The sequence below is a fragment of the Pinus tabuliformis genome, chromosome 7 (assembly GCF_031772625.1).
Source record: "Pinus tabuliformis cultivar Carrire ecotype Pingquan chromosome 7, CPIR1, whole genome shotgun sequence".
Taxonomy (NCBI): domain Eukaryota; kingdom Viridiplantae; phylum Streptophyta; class Pinopsida; order Pinales; family Pinaceae; genus Pinus; species Pinus tabuliformis.
Genome location: NC_142293.1, coordinates 1941085328 through 1941100332, shown reverse-complemented (window position 1 = coordinate 1941100332; position 15005 = coordinate 1941085328). Strand labels below are relative to the sequence as shown.

Genomic DNA, 15005 nt, shown 5'->3' with positions numbered 1-15005 from the left:
TTCTTTTGGTAATTTTGGTTAGGCACAACCAATTGTTTCTGGTGGTTTTGGTAGCACATCAACTCCAGTTTTTGGGCAAGGCACGTTTGGGCAATCCACTCAACAGAATATAATAACTGCCACACTTGTGTGACCTCCAAGTTTGATCAAACACTTGCATTGAAGAGTAAGGGAACACAACAGAAGGCAAGTAAATGGAACAAATTTTGGGCTAGCTGCAAGAAAAGCAAATCAAGCGACACTGATAATAAGCCCAAGCTAGTAAAGCAAGCACAAGAGAAATTGAAGCAAAGGCACAATCCAATGTTCGGCCGTGGCTATACAAGAAGTGCCAGTGAAGATCAAGCAAAGGAAGAAAGGAAGCATAAAAATGATTTGCAAATATTTGCTTCAAACACTGGGTATGGAGTAGGAACAAAACATGGTCAAGAAACATTGTTATTATACAGAATCTACGATTGCAGACAGTAGTGTCTTCCCTAGACCTAGTAGCCTGGTCTAGAACAACAAAAATCAAAGACTATAAAGTTTTCCTTAGAAGAATTGGAGAATGGAAATATTCTTACTTGTGATTTGTCGCAAGCTCCTCTCTTGTTAACTTGTAAGCTCCAATCGTAGCTCCGATCGCTATAATTAGGACCTGTACAAACAAACAACACAAGCCGAAGATCTACGACATTTATGTAGCATTATCCAATCATTCTATTCAATGGATTAACATAGCATTCAAACAGATTGACATAAGTATAGCATAACACATGTAGGAAAATTGTATACTCTTTGTATTAATATGAAAGGGAGAGGGTTTACAACCAAAAGTGGAAGTTGATCTTGTAGAGATCCCTTCCAAGTTGACTTGTGCTTCCTTGCCACAATGTACACCTCAAAGTCACCCTAATGCATGGGAATGATAACTATCTTATGATCAAAGCAACAACAGAAGGGTATGATTAGTCCCCAAAATCCAACCTCTAGCTTGTGGATGGCAGTAAATATATAGGAGAGTATGGTAGTTTAGGAATTCTTATTTGGCATTGAGATCCACTCTTGATGGGAGGATGATCTCAAGGTATAAGAGGTGAAATATCCAAGGTAGGGAAGATAAGATTCAAAGTTCTTATCCAAGGTAAATGGTTGTAACAATTGTTGGAAGCTTCAGGATTCTTCTTATTTCTAATGAATTTCTAGAATTAGCGCACCCCCAACAAGGGTCAACCTGCTTTGATAAGAGCAGGTGCAGAATTGAGCAACTTGTTGCTAAACGTAGGTCTCTAAAGGGCTAGGGTGTGCTGGGCCTTAAAAACACTAGAATGAAGCAATGAAGGTAAAAAACTCAGGGGTTTGAGAGAGTCATGCTTAGGGATTTGTGTTTGATTGATCTGGTTTGTAGGCCTATGGACGAGATGTGACAAAATGACCTATAACAGATTGCCCCCTAAAGCTCAAAGTCAAAAACAGTTGCTGATGATTGAAGTGCTTTACCTTGTGACAAGTCAGGACCAAGAACAACTAGTTGGATCATCATCTGTTACAATATATTTACATCATGATATCTTTGCTGAGGCAGGCATACCCATACTCAACACATAAGCTAACATTACATGTGCAATGACCAAGAAGACATGTCCACTGATGACAAAGTGTGGATCCATGATTGAATGACTATTTGTATGATCATAGTGATCATACATTATGATCTTGTATTAATCTTGAAATCACAGCCTGGATGGATGGAACTAGATCCGGGGTCTTCTATTTCGTTCACTCGATCATCCAATGTATTAGTCTAACCATGTGAATAAGGATGCTGAAGTCGAACATGGTGTAAGCCGTTAACAAACGCGAGATAAACCACCGATGATGTTAATGGCTCTCAAGGTACTGCAGTACAATCTGTATGTTGTGAACGAATGAGTTGAAGTCAAACACCACACAAAATTTGTCGGTCGAAGGCCATCAATGTAAACCTGTCGTCGAGAGTGAGGAAACTTGCCATTGATGTATGCAAGCCCCAAGGTACCTAGAGGAAGAGTTTCTAAGTCAACTTCTTGGATAATGAGTTGATGTCGACAAGAAGTGACCCGTCGCAGGAGGGCCTTGATGTATCCCCCATTAATGACACAAAATGGGTATCATGATTCAAGATAATGACTTTGATGTGGAACTGGTTCAGGAACGATAGACATGGAATGAAGGCTTAAGAGTATCGTAGCATATATCAACTGAATGACTTATCTTGAACACATTGACGACACTGAATGGAGTTGGCAGCGTTAACTCAAAACTGAAATCTCTGAAATGGTGTGATGAACCAAAAGACAAGCAGATTTCCCAACCCAACAGCCACGAAAATGAAGTGGAAGAGTGTCGTGTTCAAGAGGGACTCGTTGCCATAATAGGTGGAGTATCCCATTTTCCTAATTTCCCCAATCATTGCTGGTCAGTACCTCTTTATTTTTTAACAAGTTTTAGGAGGATAACTTATGCTTGATCAGTAAGTTCATCCTTCAGATGAATCCCTCCAAGTATGTTTAACGAACGCTGTGAAGGAGTGGTTCGGTCCTGTCATGTTCGATGAGTCCATCGCTATTTGATGTTTTTACGAGTCCAGCGGAGGTGAAACTCGACATCTTTTTCATGTCTAGAGAGTTTGAAAAAGAGGCGAAAAAGAAAACTCCAAAGGTTCCTTTTTGTAGATAGTCTCTTGAGTCCGAAAATGTAGAAAACAATACTCAGTAGAACCTCTTAGCCATGTTTGACTAAGGTATTCCTTTTGTGTAGATAGTCTAGCTCAATTTGGAAAAGGGTTAAACTTATATTGAGTAGATGTCTTTTCATTTACTTTAACGAGTTCGAAAAGACAAGCGCTCGACAATCTTTTCATGTTTAAGGAGTCTGAAAAGAGCTAAAAGAGGACTCTAGGGGATTCCTTTTTCGTAGGTTTACAGACCCTGAAAAAGTGATAAAGTTTGCTCCTTGGTCAAAATGGTCTGTTTCAATCCAGACATTGTCAAATCCGTTAAAACAGTTGTCATCCTGCTCAAAACTCCACAAAAGATTAAAAATACCCGTTTCATGATAAATATGAGTCATATTTAGATCAAAACATTAATAAATTAATGATGAAAATGATGAAAATGACCATAAAATAGGCAAAAGGTAACTCATTTTTTCCATTTCACATTTACCTCTTGGAGGGTGAGTTTTGAGTGTTTTTCCCCCAATCCACTGCAGATGATTATGACCAATCCAGTGGATCATTTCAAGCGCTGTCACTTCTAGGGGCCAAACAATAATATGTACATGTTGCGAGGCCCTCCAAAAGCCTAATAATGTCCTGAAGTGCCATATTGAGGAATAAATTCCTCAGAATATGATGGATAAGGGGGTGGCCCCTTGTTTTCCAAGTAGTAGACATGTGGTGCTCCCAGTGGGTCTGAGGGCACATAAATGACCCCATGGGTCTCCATATGAATCAGAGATGCCTGTAGATCCTCTGCAAGGGTCCGAGTGGTGGAATGAATGCTGCAATGATGTCGTACAAGTCTCGGGACACCTGCCAAGAGTGTGGGGCTCTTGTGGGGGTCTGCTGGGCATAATGTACCAAGCATATCACCATCAAGTCGATTGCTAGTAGTCTTTGAGCATTGATGAAGATTTGTGGAATGCTGTCTGTTGCTGTGGAGGCCAATGGCTCTCTATGCACACCCTATACGTGCCAATGTAGACTTCTGGTGGTTAGGATCTTGTATAGGGAGACCAAACCCAATTGGAAACCAGTTGTAATCCTGCATAAGATCCAATGTGTCCCCTAGGCTTCCAATACAACCAATCATTAAAATAATCGTGTAAAAGAGTTTACAAACCATGGATAACAAAGTGGGCACTTCATAAGGACATGCCCTTCCGTAGTGGGCTTTGGCATGTGCTAGTGTCTCCAAGCTCCAAAGGTGGTTAACCAAGTACCTTATTAGGTGGTTTCATCTAGCATGTCCAAGGTACATCCCTCTAATGGGGGTGGCAAGTGATAAATAAGTGGAATGGAGTAGGGAATGAGAGGGGCAATCCTGGCCCATATATTGGGGCATAGAAGTAGCTAGATAAGGGGAAGCCCACACCTGGTATGTAATGTGTAGGAGGGAGAAATCGTGGTACATTAGGTGCCTCAACGTTGATTTTTCTACCCTTCTTTATATGCCTTTTGCCTTTTATGAATTTTCTTTAATTAATTCCTTGCGGCTCAAAGGACAAGAGCATGATGTGTAAGATATAACATTGATTACCCCCTTTTAGGTAGGGCGGTTCTCCAGGGGACAATCATGGGTTCTTGAATGATAAAGGAGGCTCATCTAGGGCCTATGGAAGTAGGGTGATGACCATGGATTGGGGTAGAGCTCATGTATTGGCTTTTTCCCATGTGGCCAATTATGCTTTTTTCTTTTTCTTTTAGTTACTTTAACCTTCGGGGCATCATTCTAGGCTTGACCCAAGGTGGAGGCGAGGGGATAGGGAGGCTGGCCCTATGTGGACCCAAAATGGAAATGTGGACCCAAGTGGGAGAAGTGATGAATGGGGTATAGTGAGTGGAAAGGGAGTAATATATGCGGATAAAGGAGTGGGACCACGCACCCAAAGTCGGGGTTTCCCAAGTAGTACCACCCTAGAACCAAATGGTCGATAAATGAGATCCCATGGGACTAAGATCCAAGGGTAACAACCAAAAGAGGTCAAGGGGACAAGAGCACAAACTAAGCCCACTCTTTTATGCCAAATCCCCCCATCAATCCATACCTAGAAGTATCCATGATAAGTAAACCCAATACTCAATTACCAAATGACAAGACATACCTTTAGATTCAGGAGGCCCACCTTTAAACATACGATCAATATAGGTGGGTGAGGGACCACATGGAGTGGTAGAGAAATGGCACAATGAGCTAGTAGGAGGCGGCAAGGGGTTCTTGGCTGTCGGTTGAGGTTCATCATGGAGAAAAATTTCTCCTGGGGATATTACCCACGAATGGGTGGGTAACGGGCCATAAAAGAAATCTTGGCATATTTGCCAAGTGTGCACTCCTTGCACGCATCATGCTAATCAAAACTGCATGCTGGTAATCATGTGGCTATCGGCTGAAGAATCTTCAGCAAACCATGATGCAAGTGTTTCCATGCACTTGTGGCAAAGTTCTCCATCATCTCTACTCTAGTCACCACCTGCCTTGCTGCTAAAGGCTGCACATGTCTCAACCTGCAACCTGTAAAGGTTCTTCACCCTCACACTATAGGCTTCATTGATCTAGAAGCTAAGTGCTCGAGGTAAGACATACCTCTGCTGAAGATGACATCATTTCCCTTGTCCTCAAGGGTAGCTACTGAAACAAGGTTCTTCATCAAGCCTGGAACATAGAGAACATCATTGAAATGGAGTGGCTCTCAGACTCCCTCTCAAAGCTGATAGTTTGAACTCCCCTAGATGCATACTTGCCATCATCTCTTGGCTCAATATGAAATTACACGTCCTTCTCCTTTAACTGGCTGATATACTCCTTTTTCTTGGTCATATGAAAGGATGCTTCAGAATCAATATACCATGTGCTCCCACCTATTGAGCTTGCCAAGCAAGCTATCAATGATAAATCTTTCTCAAATTGAGAAGCAAATCCATCTACCTCAGTTGATGCAGCCACATGATCCTTGCTGGATCTCTTCTTCCAATTAGGACACTTAGTAGCATAGTGCCCAAACTCGTGGCAATGGAATCACTTGATCTTGCTCAGATCCTTCTTTCCCTTCTGACTGGACTTGGCCTTCCCTTTGCCTTTCTTGCCTTTGGATTTTCCTGCCAAGGCAAAGTTCTCATCCTCTGTCTTTGTTGATCTACCATCTTTGGTCCCTCTCTGGATTTCTTCTTGAATGCAATCACTCCATAACCTTTCCCAACTAGGAAAATTTTCTCTTCCACTTACTGCATCTTGGATGCTACACCAAGACGAATGAAGTCCTAGTAGTGCAAGACTCTACTGTACACACCCGCACCCCTAGCTCATCTCGAACTTGAGTGAATTTTGAAAGATATGTGATGATGGGCTCTCCTTTGCTCATCCAAATACCCTTTAGCTTCTCCTTGAGAGCAAGCCTCCTGGCATCACTGGACCCCTGATGCAGATCTAGGATAGCTTTGAACATCACAAATGCTGTCTTCTTTTCATGGAGATGAGGAATAATATGATCTTTGACCCCCTCTAGAATAATCCTCTTTGCTTTGGTGTCATTCTTAGTATGTTGGGCCAACTGTCGGGGATCTTGAGGTGGCGCTAGAGCCTGTTTGATAAATTCTCCCCCACCATTATCTTTCAACACTATTGTGATCCTCTCCTTCCATGAGCAGAAGTTAGAGGTTCCTTCTAAACAGTGGTCTGATCTTAGTCCTTGGAATGTTACCCTCCTTGTCCAAAGAACTGCTCTTCAAAAACTCACAAACTGATTTCTGTGTGCTGGTCTTTATGTGGATCTCTGCTCTGATACCATGTAAATTCTCCACGAAATTATGCAACTGCTTAGCTGAATAATCTGAAACTAAGGCAATTGCAAACTGAAACCAAAATTTCTTTCACCAAGACATAATTTCTTAACACTTACAAGCAACACAGTCACACAAATCAACACAATAATTTTTGTTGGGAAACCCAACTAGGAAAACCCTCTTCTTTGCTGTAGAATTTATTGATAGAGTTTGAGCAATTAGATCTCTTACAAGGGTATACATAGTGATTGGATGAACCTGAAGTGGTGTGTCCAGACTCCAAAGGGTCAAGCCAACTTGATCTTTTGGAGGGCTGACTTGACATTCTTGGAGCCAAAAATTCAATTTTAGAAATTCAAAATTCCCTCTTTTGAAGCTGACATGAAGAACATGTCTTGTATTTATTATTACATATATTTGAAGGGCTAAAACATTAATTATGAAGACCGACCATAGCTACAAAATTCAACAAAGTGCCATTCTAAAATGATGAAGCCTATGTTGTGCGATTGCTAGTTTGGTAGGCTCTGTTGGGATCATGTGCAGACTCGGCATTTGACTCTTCTTCAGGGTGGAGTTCACTAGCTTGTAGTTTTGTTTGGTGCCTCCAAGTCTTTGGACGCTCTTGTTTTAGTGGTTGGCAGTGGGCATTGTATGAGGATTTCTGCATTTTTTTTACTTGTAGTTATACATGATGAAAGTGTTAAACTTGCATTGAGTTCTTGAATGGGTCTGTTTTGCATTATTTTGCCTGTTCTTAAATATTTTGCAGTGAAATGGATATGATTCATCTTATTGTGCAACTGTTTATGTCACTTCTTAGAAATTTGGAAGCACTCAAGTATTTATGTTGCATATTGATAGATTGTTCTGTGTGATGCAGAAATTGATGAATACTATTCTGATGTAAGGTATGACAGAATTGCTATTTTAAATGCGCTTGGTGCATATTACAGCAACATTGGTAAAATTGAGACAAAGCAGAGAGAAAAGGAAGAGTTTTTCATCCGTGCAACCCATTATTATAATAAGGCTTCCAGAATTGATAAACATGAACCTTCTACTTGGGTTGGAAAAGGTCTGAAATCTATGTTTTCTTTTCAATTTCTTATTCATGGTTCCTAAAATTTCATTCTAACAGTTCTCTTGATGGGTTTTGAGAGGTTTGTTGGTCATGTATTCTACTGTTTGTGGCAAGGCCTATTTAATGTACTTGATATGTGGTTGTCTTGCAAACTGCCTTAATTCATTACATCTGCAAGTAATGGTGCCCTTTGATTTGTGGGAATACTATTATTCCATGGCTTTTATGTCACCTATAATAATACACCATTTGTGTTAATGTACTTGATAATACCTTGATTGACATTTAGTCCTTTAGTCACATGGCAGTGTTTTCTTAGGACATCGGACTGGTCAAGTATGCAGATCTGCAAATCACATTTACTTACAGTGAAAACATAATGGGATGTTTCAGATCCAAAGTTTCATCTAAATGTCATCTAACATTCCATACTTGCTTTCCAATAAATCAGCATATCAAAACAGCCATGAAACTTAAAATATGAGACAATGTCTGAAAATTCAGATCTGCAACAATATTATTTGTGACAGAAATGATACTGTTTCTTACTAGTACAATATAAAGCCAAGTACAATACCTTAGCCTTTACAAAGTGTTGTTCCCTGGGTTGAACCTATTAAAGGTTGATGCCAAGGCACCCAATGGAAGTTTAGAAAACTTCCCTGCTTTTGGTCCTAAGCTGGGTCTTGGACTAGAGGGGGTAACCCTCTATATGTCAGAAATGATAATTGCCCCAAACGACCTCAGAACAATTGTTTAAAATGTATTGCCAGGTTAATGATGGCGTGTTTGATAAATGATAAAGGGTGGAGTGGAGACGACAAACAGTCGAATTAACACATACTCACCGAAGTACCTCCAAATGGCACCATCATTTCCGTAACATAGGTACCTCAAGTTAAATAAGCGATAGATTAAGAAGAAGGATATGCCTAATGGATAATTCTGGTATTCATCAGCTTAGAGAAGGACATATATTCATATATTAAACATTGATGGACATCATGTTAGTATTTCCACATCCGTTTAATAGTAGAAAGCGTACTAAATTTATATCAAACAATTCATTGTATGGATAAAAACAATGAATCCACCATGTAAATTAAATAACTTACAAAATCCAATCCTTGACAGATGTATCCACCGTGACAAATTAGTGATAATGATTACTGAACCAATCTAGAAGTTCCGGAAGATACATTAATTAAACCCTAACACAAACACCAAAAAATATTCAAGAAATATTATGTATCTTTTTGTAATAAATTAGTGATAGGTTAATGATTTTAAGGAAAAAAGTCTAAACATGATCATAGTTTACGAATAATTATTTCAATGACTAAATTGTGATCCTTTACAGAGCTGTATAATTGCATGGAAAGAAAGAAAATGTTTGGAATTCACATAAGAAAATTCCTTACATTCACAATAGGAAAAACTGGATTGAAACCGCACCCTGGGAGATAAATCCACAATGGATGGTTAGACTCATAGGCTTGTGGAGGAGGGTTGTGGGTGTACAGAATAGTGTTGACAACTTCACGGTTGTGTAGAGTCCAGACTCGCGGAGAATTGAATGCAGAGTCTAGAGTTGCAGAGTAGCTTGGGAAAGCTGCTATTACAATTGCCACATGACCTTGGGAGAGAAGAAAATCGTGGAGGTGTGTTGAGTTTTGTAGATGTTCTATGCTAAGAGCAATTTCACTTTTCTCACAGCAATCATACAAGTAGATAAGCAAAATGCAGATAGAACATATAAGCAGATCTTACAGAAGACAAATCAGAAACAAGAAAAATGAATGTGTTCGTTTCGGCGGTCAACAGGATGCTTCAACCAGCAAAGTCTCCTTTGGTCAGCCAGCCCAGCATGTGTCACAACAACCCTCCTGGTAGCTCGTACTTTAGGATGAGAGAGGAAGATGTGAGTTAAGTTGTGTTCAAATTCTCTCCAACTTTTCCTGTATATATATCCATCAATGAGGTTGTGTGACACATCTGTTGGGCATGTGAGCCTACATTACAAAACTGGCTGACCTTGCACATATAATTTATTAAGAATAATAAATTCAAAATATAAGGTCTGCTCATCGGATTAAGACTATTTTTATATGGATTTTACACCTCTCAGAAACAGGAATCCAACAAAAATATTAGCCTTTTAATCTGAGCATCAGAACATGGAGTTTGGACCTAGTTGTCCAATTTTAACACTCCCTCTCAACTAGGGAGAACTCCATCTATTAGTGCAATTAACATCGTGAGTCATCCCGCCGAAGCTTGCTTTGCTGGCTTCTTTATTTCAGAACAGAAGTGGGTCAGTCACAAAGACATCATTCCCCGACTGACATAATCAGTCCAGAGGTCCCAGACCTCACAAATCTTGATCCCAGATCAAGTGGTTGGACCATGCCATCCTAGATAGAGAGTACGGCAATCTCTGATGCGTCCATCAGTCTTTGCTAATAGTCTCTAGCTTTTCCACACCTCATTGGCCAAATGAGAGGTACTTCCCATGAGCCCTGAACTCAATGGGTAGGATGCATACGGGGCACAGATTAAATGAGTGGCGAACCAGCTCAATAATCACAAGGGTGGGGCAGAAGCATTATGAGTGCTTATAGCTCCGAGAAGCTATCCCCAAAGCCCCCCAGAGCTCCCAGAGCTCATCGTCCAACAGGACCCACATCATAGGGTCTTTCCACGACACCAAGACTCTCACGGAAGGTTAGGAACTTGACCTTCCCTAGGGGCTTAGTGAGAATATCCGCGACCTGCTCATCAGTTCCTATATGATCGAGCCTTACGGTGCTTCGCTGTACCATATCCCGGATAAAGTGGTACCTGATATCAATATGCTTGGATCGGTCGTGGAACACAGGATTCTCAGTCATACGAATCCCACTCTGATTATCACAGAGTATTACAGTGGTATCTAGCACATGTTGGAACAGCTCACTAAAGAGCTTCCTCAACCAAACTGCTTCACAACAGGCCATACTAGCAGCAATGTATTCGGCCTCCGCGGTGCTCAAAGCCACCGACTTCTGCTTCCTGCTCATCCATGAGATCGAAGCAGAACCAAGATTGAAACAGCATCCAGATGTGCTCTTACGATCCACCACACTGCCAGCCCAATCGGCATCAGTATATCCCCGGAGTATCACACTCCCGGTAGTGTATCTCAGCCCATGGTTTATCGTGCCCCGAAGATATCTCAAAAGATTCTTGGCACCAACCCAGTGAAAATGATGAGGCTCAACCATCTATTGACTCAAAGTATTCACTGCAAAACATATGTCCGGACGGGTGTTCACTAAGAACATCAAAGCTCCTATGAGTTGACGATACTCAGTAGGATTGGCCAAGATAGGCCCTGCAGCGCTGCCACTCAACTTCTTAAAGTTGAGTTCCATTGGTGTCGACACGGACTTACTGTCCACCATCCCAAATCTTTCCAGAAGCTTCACAATATACTTTCCTTGAGAAAGGAGAATCTCTCCAGGTCTCTGCCAGACCTCCAGGCCTAGGAAATAGTGCATCAGTCCTAGGTCTTACATCTCGAACTCAGCAGCAAGCTCCCTCTTACATTGATGAATGAGAGGGTCATCACCTGTCAGGAAGAAATCGTCCACATACAGCACTAGAATGAGAGGCTTTCCTTCCTCAACCTTAAAGTAAAGGTTTGGATCAACATTGCTTCGAGTGAAGCCCAGCTTCATCAAGTAACTATCCATCCTCTCATACCAAGCTCTGGGTGCTTGCTTTAACCCATAGAGGGCTTTCTTCAACCTGCAGACATAAGTGTCTCGATCTTGAACTTCAAATCCCAGAGGTTGTTCTACATACACCTCTTCCTTTATTGTACCATGCAGAAAAGCGGTCTTGACATCCATCTGATGAAGACTCCATCCTTGCGTAGCAGCAAGGGCTATGATGGATCGGATGGTGGTATATCGAGCCACAGGTGCAAATATATCGTCATAGTCAATTCCTTCCTTTTGAGAGAAGACGGGCAACAAATCTTGCCTTAAACTTTTCAGCACTCCCATCAGATCCATGTTTAATCTTGTAGAGCCATTTAGCGGTGACAACAGATTTGTACTTCGGTCTCGGGACCACATCCCAGACATCATTCTTCATGGTTTTCTTCAGATCTAGGAAGATCTACTACTTTCTTCAGGGAAGCATCTTCGTCAAAAGTGACATCATGGCTTATCTCTACTTCCCTTTGACCAGGTACATAGACTCTATATGCCTTAGAAGTCTCACTGTAGCCCACAAACATTCCTTTCTTCCCAGTAGCATTCAGCTTACTTCTCTTCTCTTTCGGCACATGAAAATAGACAGGACATCTAAAATGTGAGACATCAGGTTTCTTACCAGAGAAAACCTCTTCGGGAGTTTTGGAGTCCAAAGCGGAATGAGGGCATCGGTTTTGAATGTACACAGCAGTATTTGCAGCTTCTCCCCACAGAAACTTTGGAAGACCCTGGTCACATAGCATGGCACGGGCAGCTTCCACAATAGTCCTATTCTTGCGTTCAGCAACACCATTCTGCTCAGGAGTATATGCAGTGGTAGTCTCCCTCTTAATGCCAGCTTCTCTGACTTGTCTATGAGCATAGATCATTTCGTATAGCGATGAGATCAGTTGAAGACATTCTGCTTCAACTGATTCTCCAAGGTGACGACTTCACCTATCGTAGTCCATTTGCTGCACACAACTATGTGACACCATGTTGTATTGTCACATGTATAGAACCTTGATGACTGAGCTGCTCCTGCTCTCATCATCATGCTGCCCTCTGTTTCATTCAGCATCATGCTGCCCTTGCTTAGCATGCCCATTTACACTGCATCTTTCCTCATCATGAACTGAGACTGTTCATCTTTATCATTCTCATTATGTTGAGACTATAACCATCAGAAGCATTACGGCTTATGATCCTTGTCATGGCGACTGCATATTAATATGCTGAGCAAATGTGCGGTACTGATATTTAGATTGAGATCATAGATCTGAATATTGTGCATCATGGAAACTTATTTCATCAACACGATTCTGCAGAAATAGTTTGCCGAGAGTTCTATCACTGTTGTTAATTGTGTTGGAGTTGTTACACATGTGCCACCGTCTCACTGCTGTTCCATTGTGTTAGGGCTGCTACATGTATGCCACCGTATAATTGAAAACCTTTTCCTCACTGTGATTGCGAATGCACTATTGTGAGAGCACCGAGATATGTTCATCTACTTATATTCTGAGGCTACTGTCTCCCGAGTTGATGACTGTTCTTATAGCGAGGTGCAGTCAAACCCTTGTCCTCAGCTTCATGTGGAGATGACTGCGGCTCCATATATAACTGCGGTTAACTACGTTTCCATATATAACTGCGGCTCACTGCGGCTTCATATATGACTGCGGCTCTTCATAGCTCCGTTGCTTTTGATTGCGTATGCATTCTTCATTGACTGTGAGGGATCTCGACGATGGTTTCATTACTGCGGCTGACTGTATCACTGCGGCTATCATGTTATGCATGCGGCTCTACCTGCGGTTCTTCCGTGCTTGTTATCACTGCGGCTACATGCTTGGAATGCTTGTTGGCTAATCTCTCACTGGACGCTTCTTCTAGTGAACTCCAATTTGTAAAGTATACAAGAAGATAGCCCAAGTTTGTTGTTCCCTTTTATAGATTAGCAACGTGCTACTCTCCTTTGTCCAAGGTATTGGCAATGCTTCTAGATATTCCGCTTCTTTCAGCTTCTCCTTTATTTGTTTTGTGTAGTCTTCCACCTCAGGGGACTGTGTAACTGCAGATACAGATATTGCTGTTGCAGCCTTAGCATCGTCATCCTCTAGGCGTCTTAGGGCTCTTGTAATTTTTCTGTCACACTCACCAATATGCCTTTCAAGAACATCTTCTAGCTCCCTGTCATAATTATCTTTACCTTTTGCCTTTGCACTTTCATATTCTTTTCGTAGTTGTAAGGAGTGAACTTTGAGCAAGCACCTAAATCCATTTTAGTTAATTGAAAGAGGTCGTGAGGGCAAAGTCCGGCTAAATAGAGATGGCAAACATCCCGATCATAATAGTTGCGTTTGATTTCTGTTACGTCCCCGTTGCGATTGGTTCCCATTAAAGCATCTAATTGCTTGCGAAGCAAATCCATTTTTTTTTCTATTTAATCCTTCCTTCTATATTACACAGCGGCTATGAGAACTTGTCACTCGATCAATACCAATAGGCAGAAAATCAGCTTCATCTGAGCTTTAAACGCGAATCCGCGACATATACATCTACATTCGCATTCGCATTCAGGGTCGCGATTTGAACCCTAGACTGCGTATAGAAGTCCCTTAAGTGCTTCGTATAGAAGCTTCCTTTTACTGCGATTATCATATGGCCAGCGTAATGCTAGGCGTAAGGTCAGCGTAATGCCATGCGTATATGTATGAAGTGTTTCCATGAACAGCGTAGGGTTTCACTTCGTGATATAAAAGACTGCATACAACCGTGCTGCACATGCGTCCTCCACCGTGAACAACCTGATAGATATACCCTGCTGCGCTGCTGCCCGAGCGACTCACGCACTCGCCATGATCTGTGCAACTCAGATAATAAACCTGCTGTCAACCGTGGTTTTAAACCGAGGCAACGTTCTGTTTATAATCTCCTACGCTGCTGCCCACGTGCTCCAAACTTTCACGAGGACTGCGTAACCATATAACCCAATCCGCTGCCTCAACCGTGAACAACCTATTGTGTTTACAGTCCTCTAAGCTACTGTCCAAGTGTTTCCCGAACACTTACGTAGTTCTGCGTATTTTATGTAAACAAACCGCTGTCCAATACTTCCTCAACCGAGTCTCTATTTCGCATAACAGATCTCCCAAAATATGCGAAGTTCTTTCTGACTTAATGCGCATTCTCCAAGCCTTATTCGCACTCCTTATCCTTATGCGAAGGAGAGATATTGAGGTTTGCATACTGACTGTAATTTAGGGCATCATCTGCCTGAGAGCTAGGGCATCATCTAGGCCAGCGTATTCTATGATCTCTCCTTCTCCAAAAACCCAAGACGTGGAGAGGAGGAGATCACTCAAGAATCCATTTTCTTCGATGATGATTGCTATAGATAGAGTTTGTCTTCACCGGAGCTCTGATACCATGTTGAGTTTTGTAGATGTTCTATGCTAAGAGCAATTTCACTTTTCTCACAGCAATCATACAAGTAGATAAGCAAAATGCAGATAGAACATATAAGCAGATCTTACAGAAGACAAATCAGAAACAAGAAAAATGAATGTGTTCGTTTCGGCGGTCAACAGGATGCTTCAACCAACAAAGTCTCCTTTGGTCAGCCAGCCCAGCATGTGTCACAACAACCCTCCTT

The 15005-nt window shown here is 41.6% G+C and overlaps 1 protein-coding gene across 1 annotated transcript in view; it reads left to right on the top strand.

The window, feature by feature from the left end:
• The window catches only part of LOC149256245 (protein CTR9 homolog), a 194752-nt gene that overhangs the window by 44712 nt on the left and 135035 nt on the right, over positions 1 to 15005 (top strand). The window contains exon 3 of the mRNA XM_089460704.1: positions 7407 to 7601. Coding sequence (XP_089316830.1) covers positions 7407 to 7601 — 195 coding nt within the window. The remainder of the gene's footprint in view (positions 1 to 7406; positions 7602 to 15005) is intronic.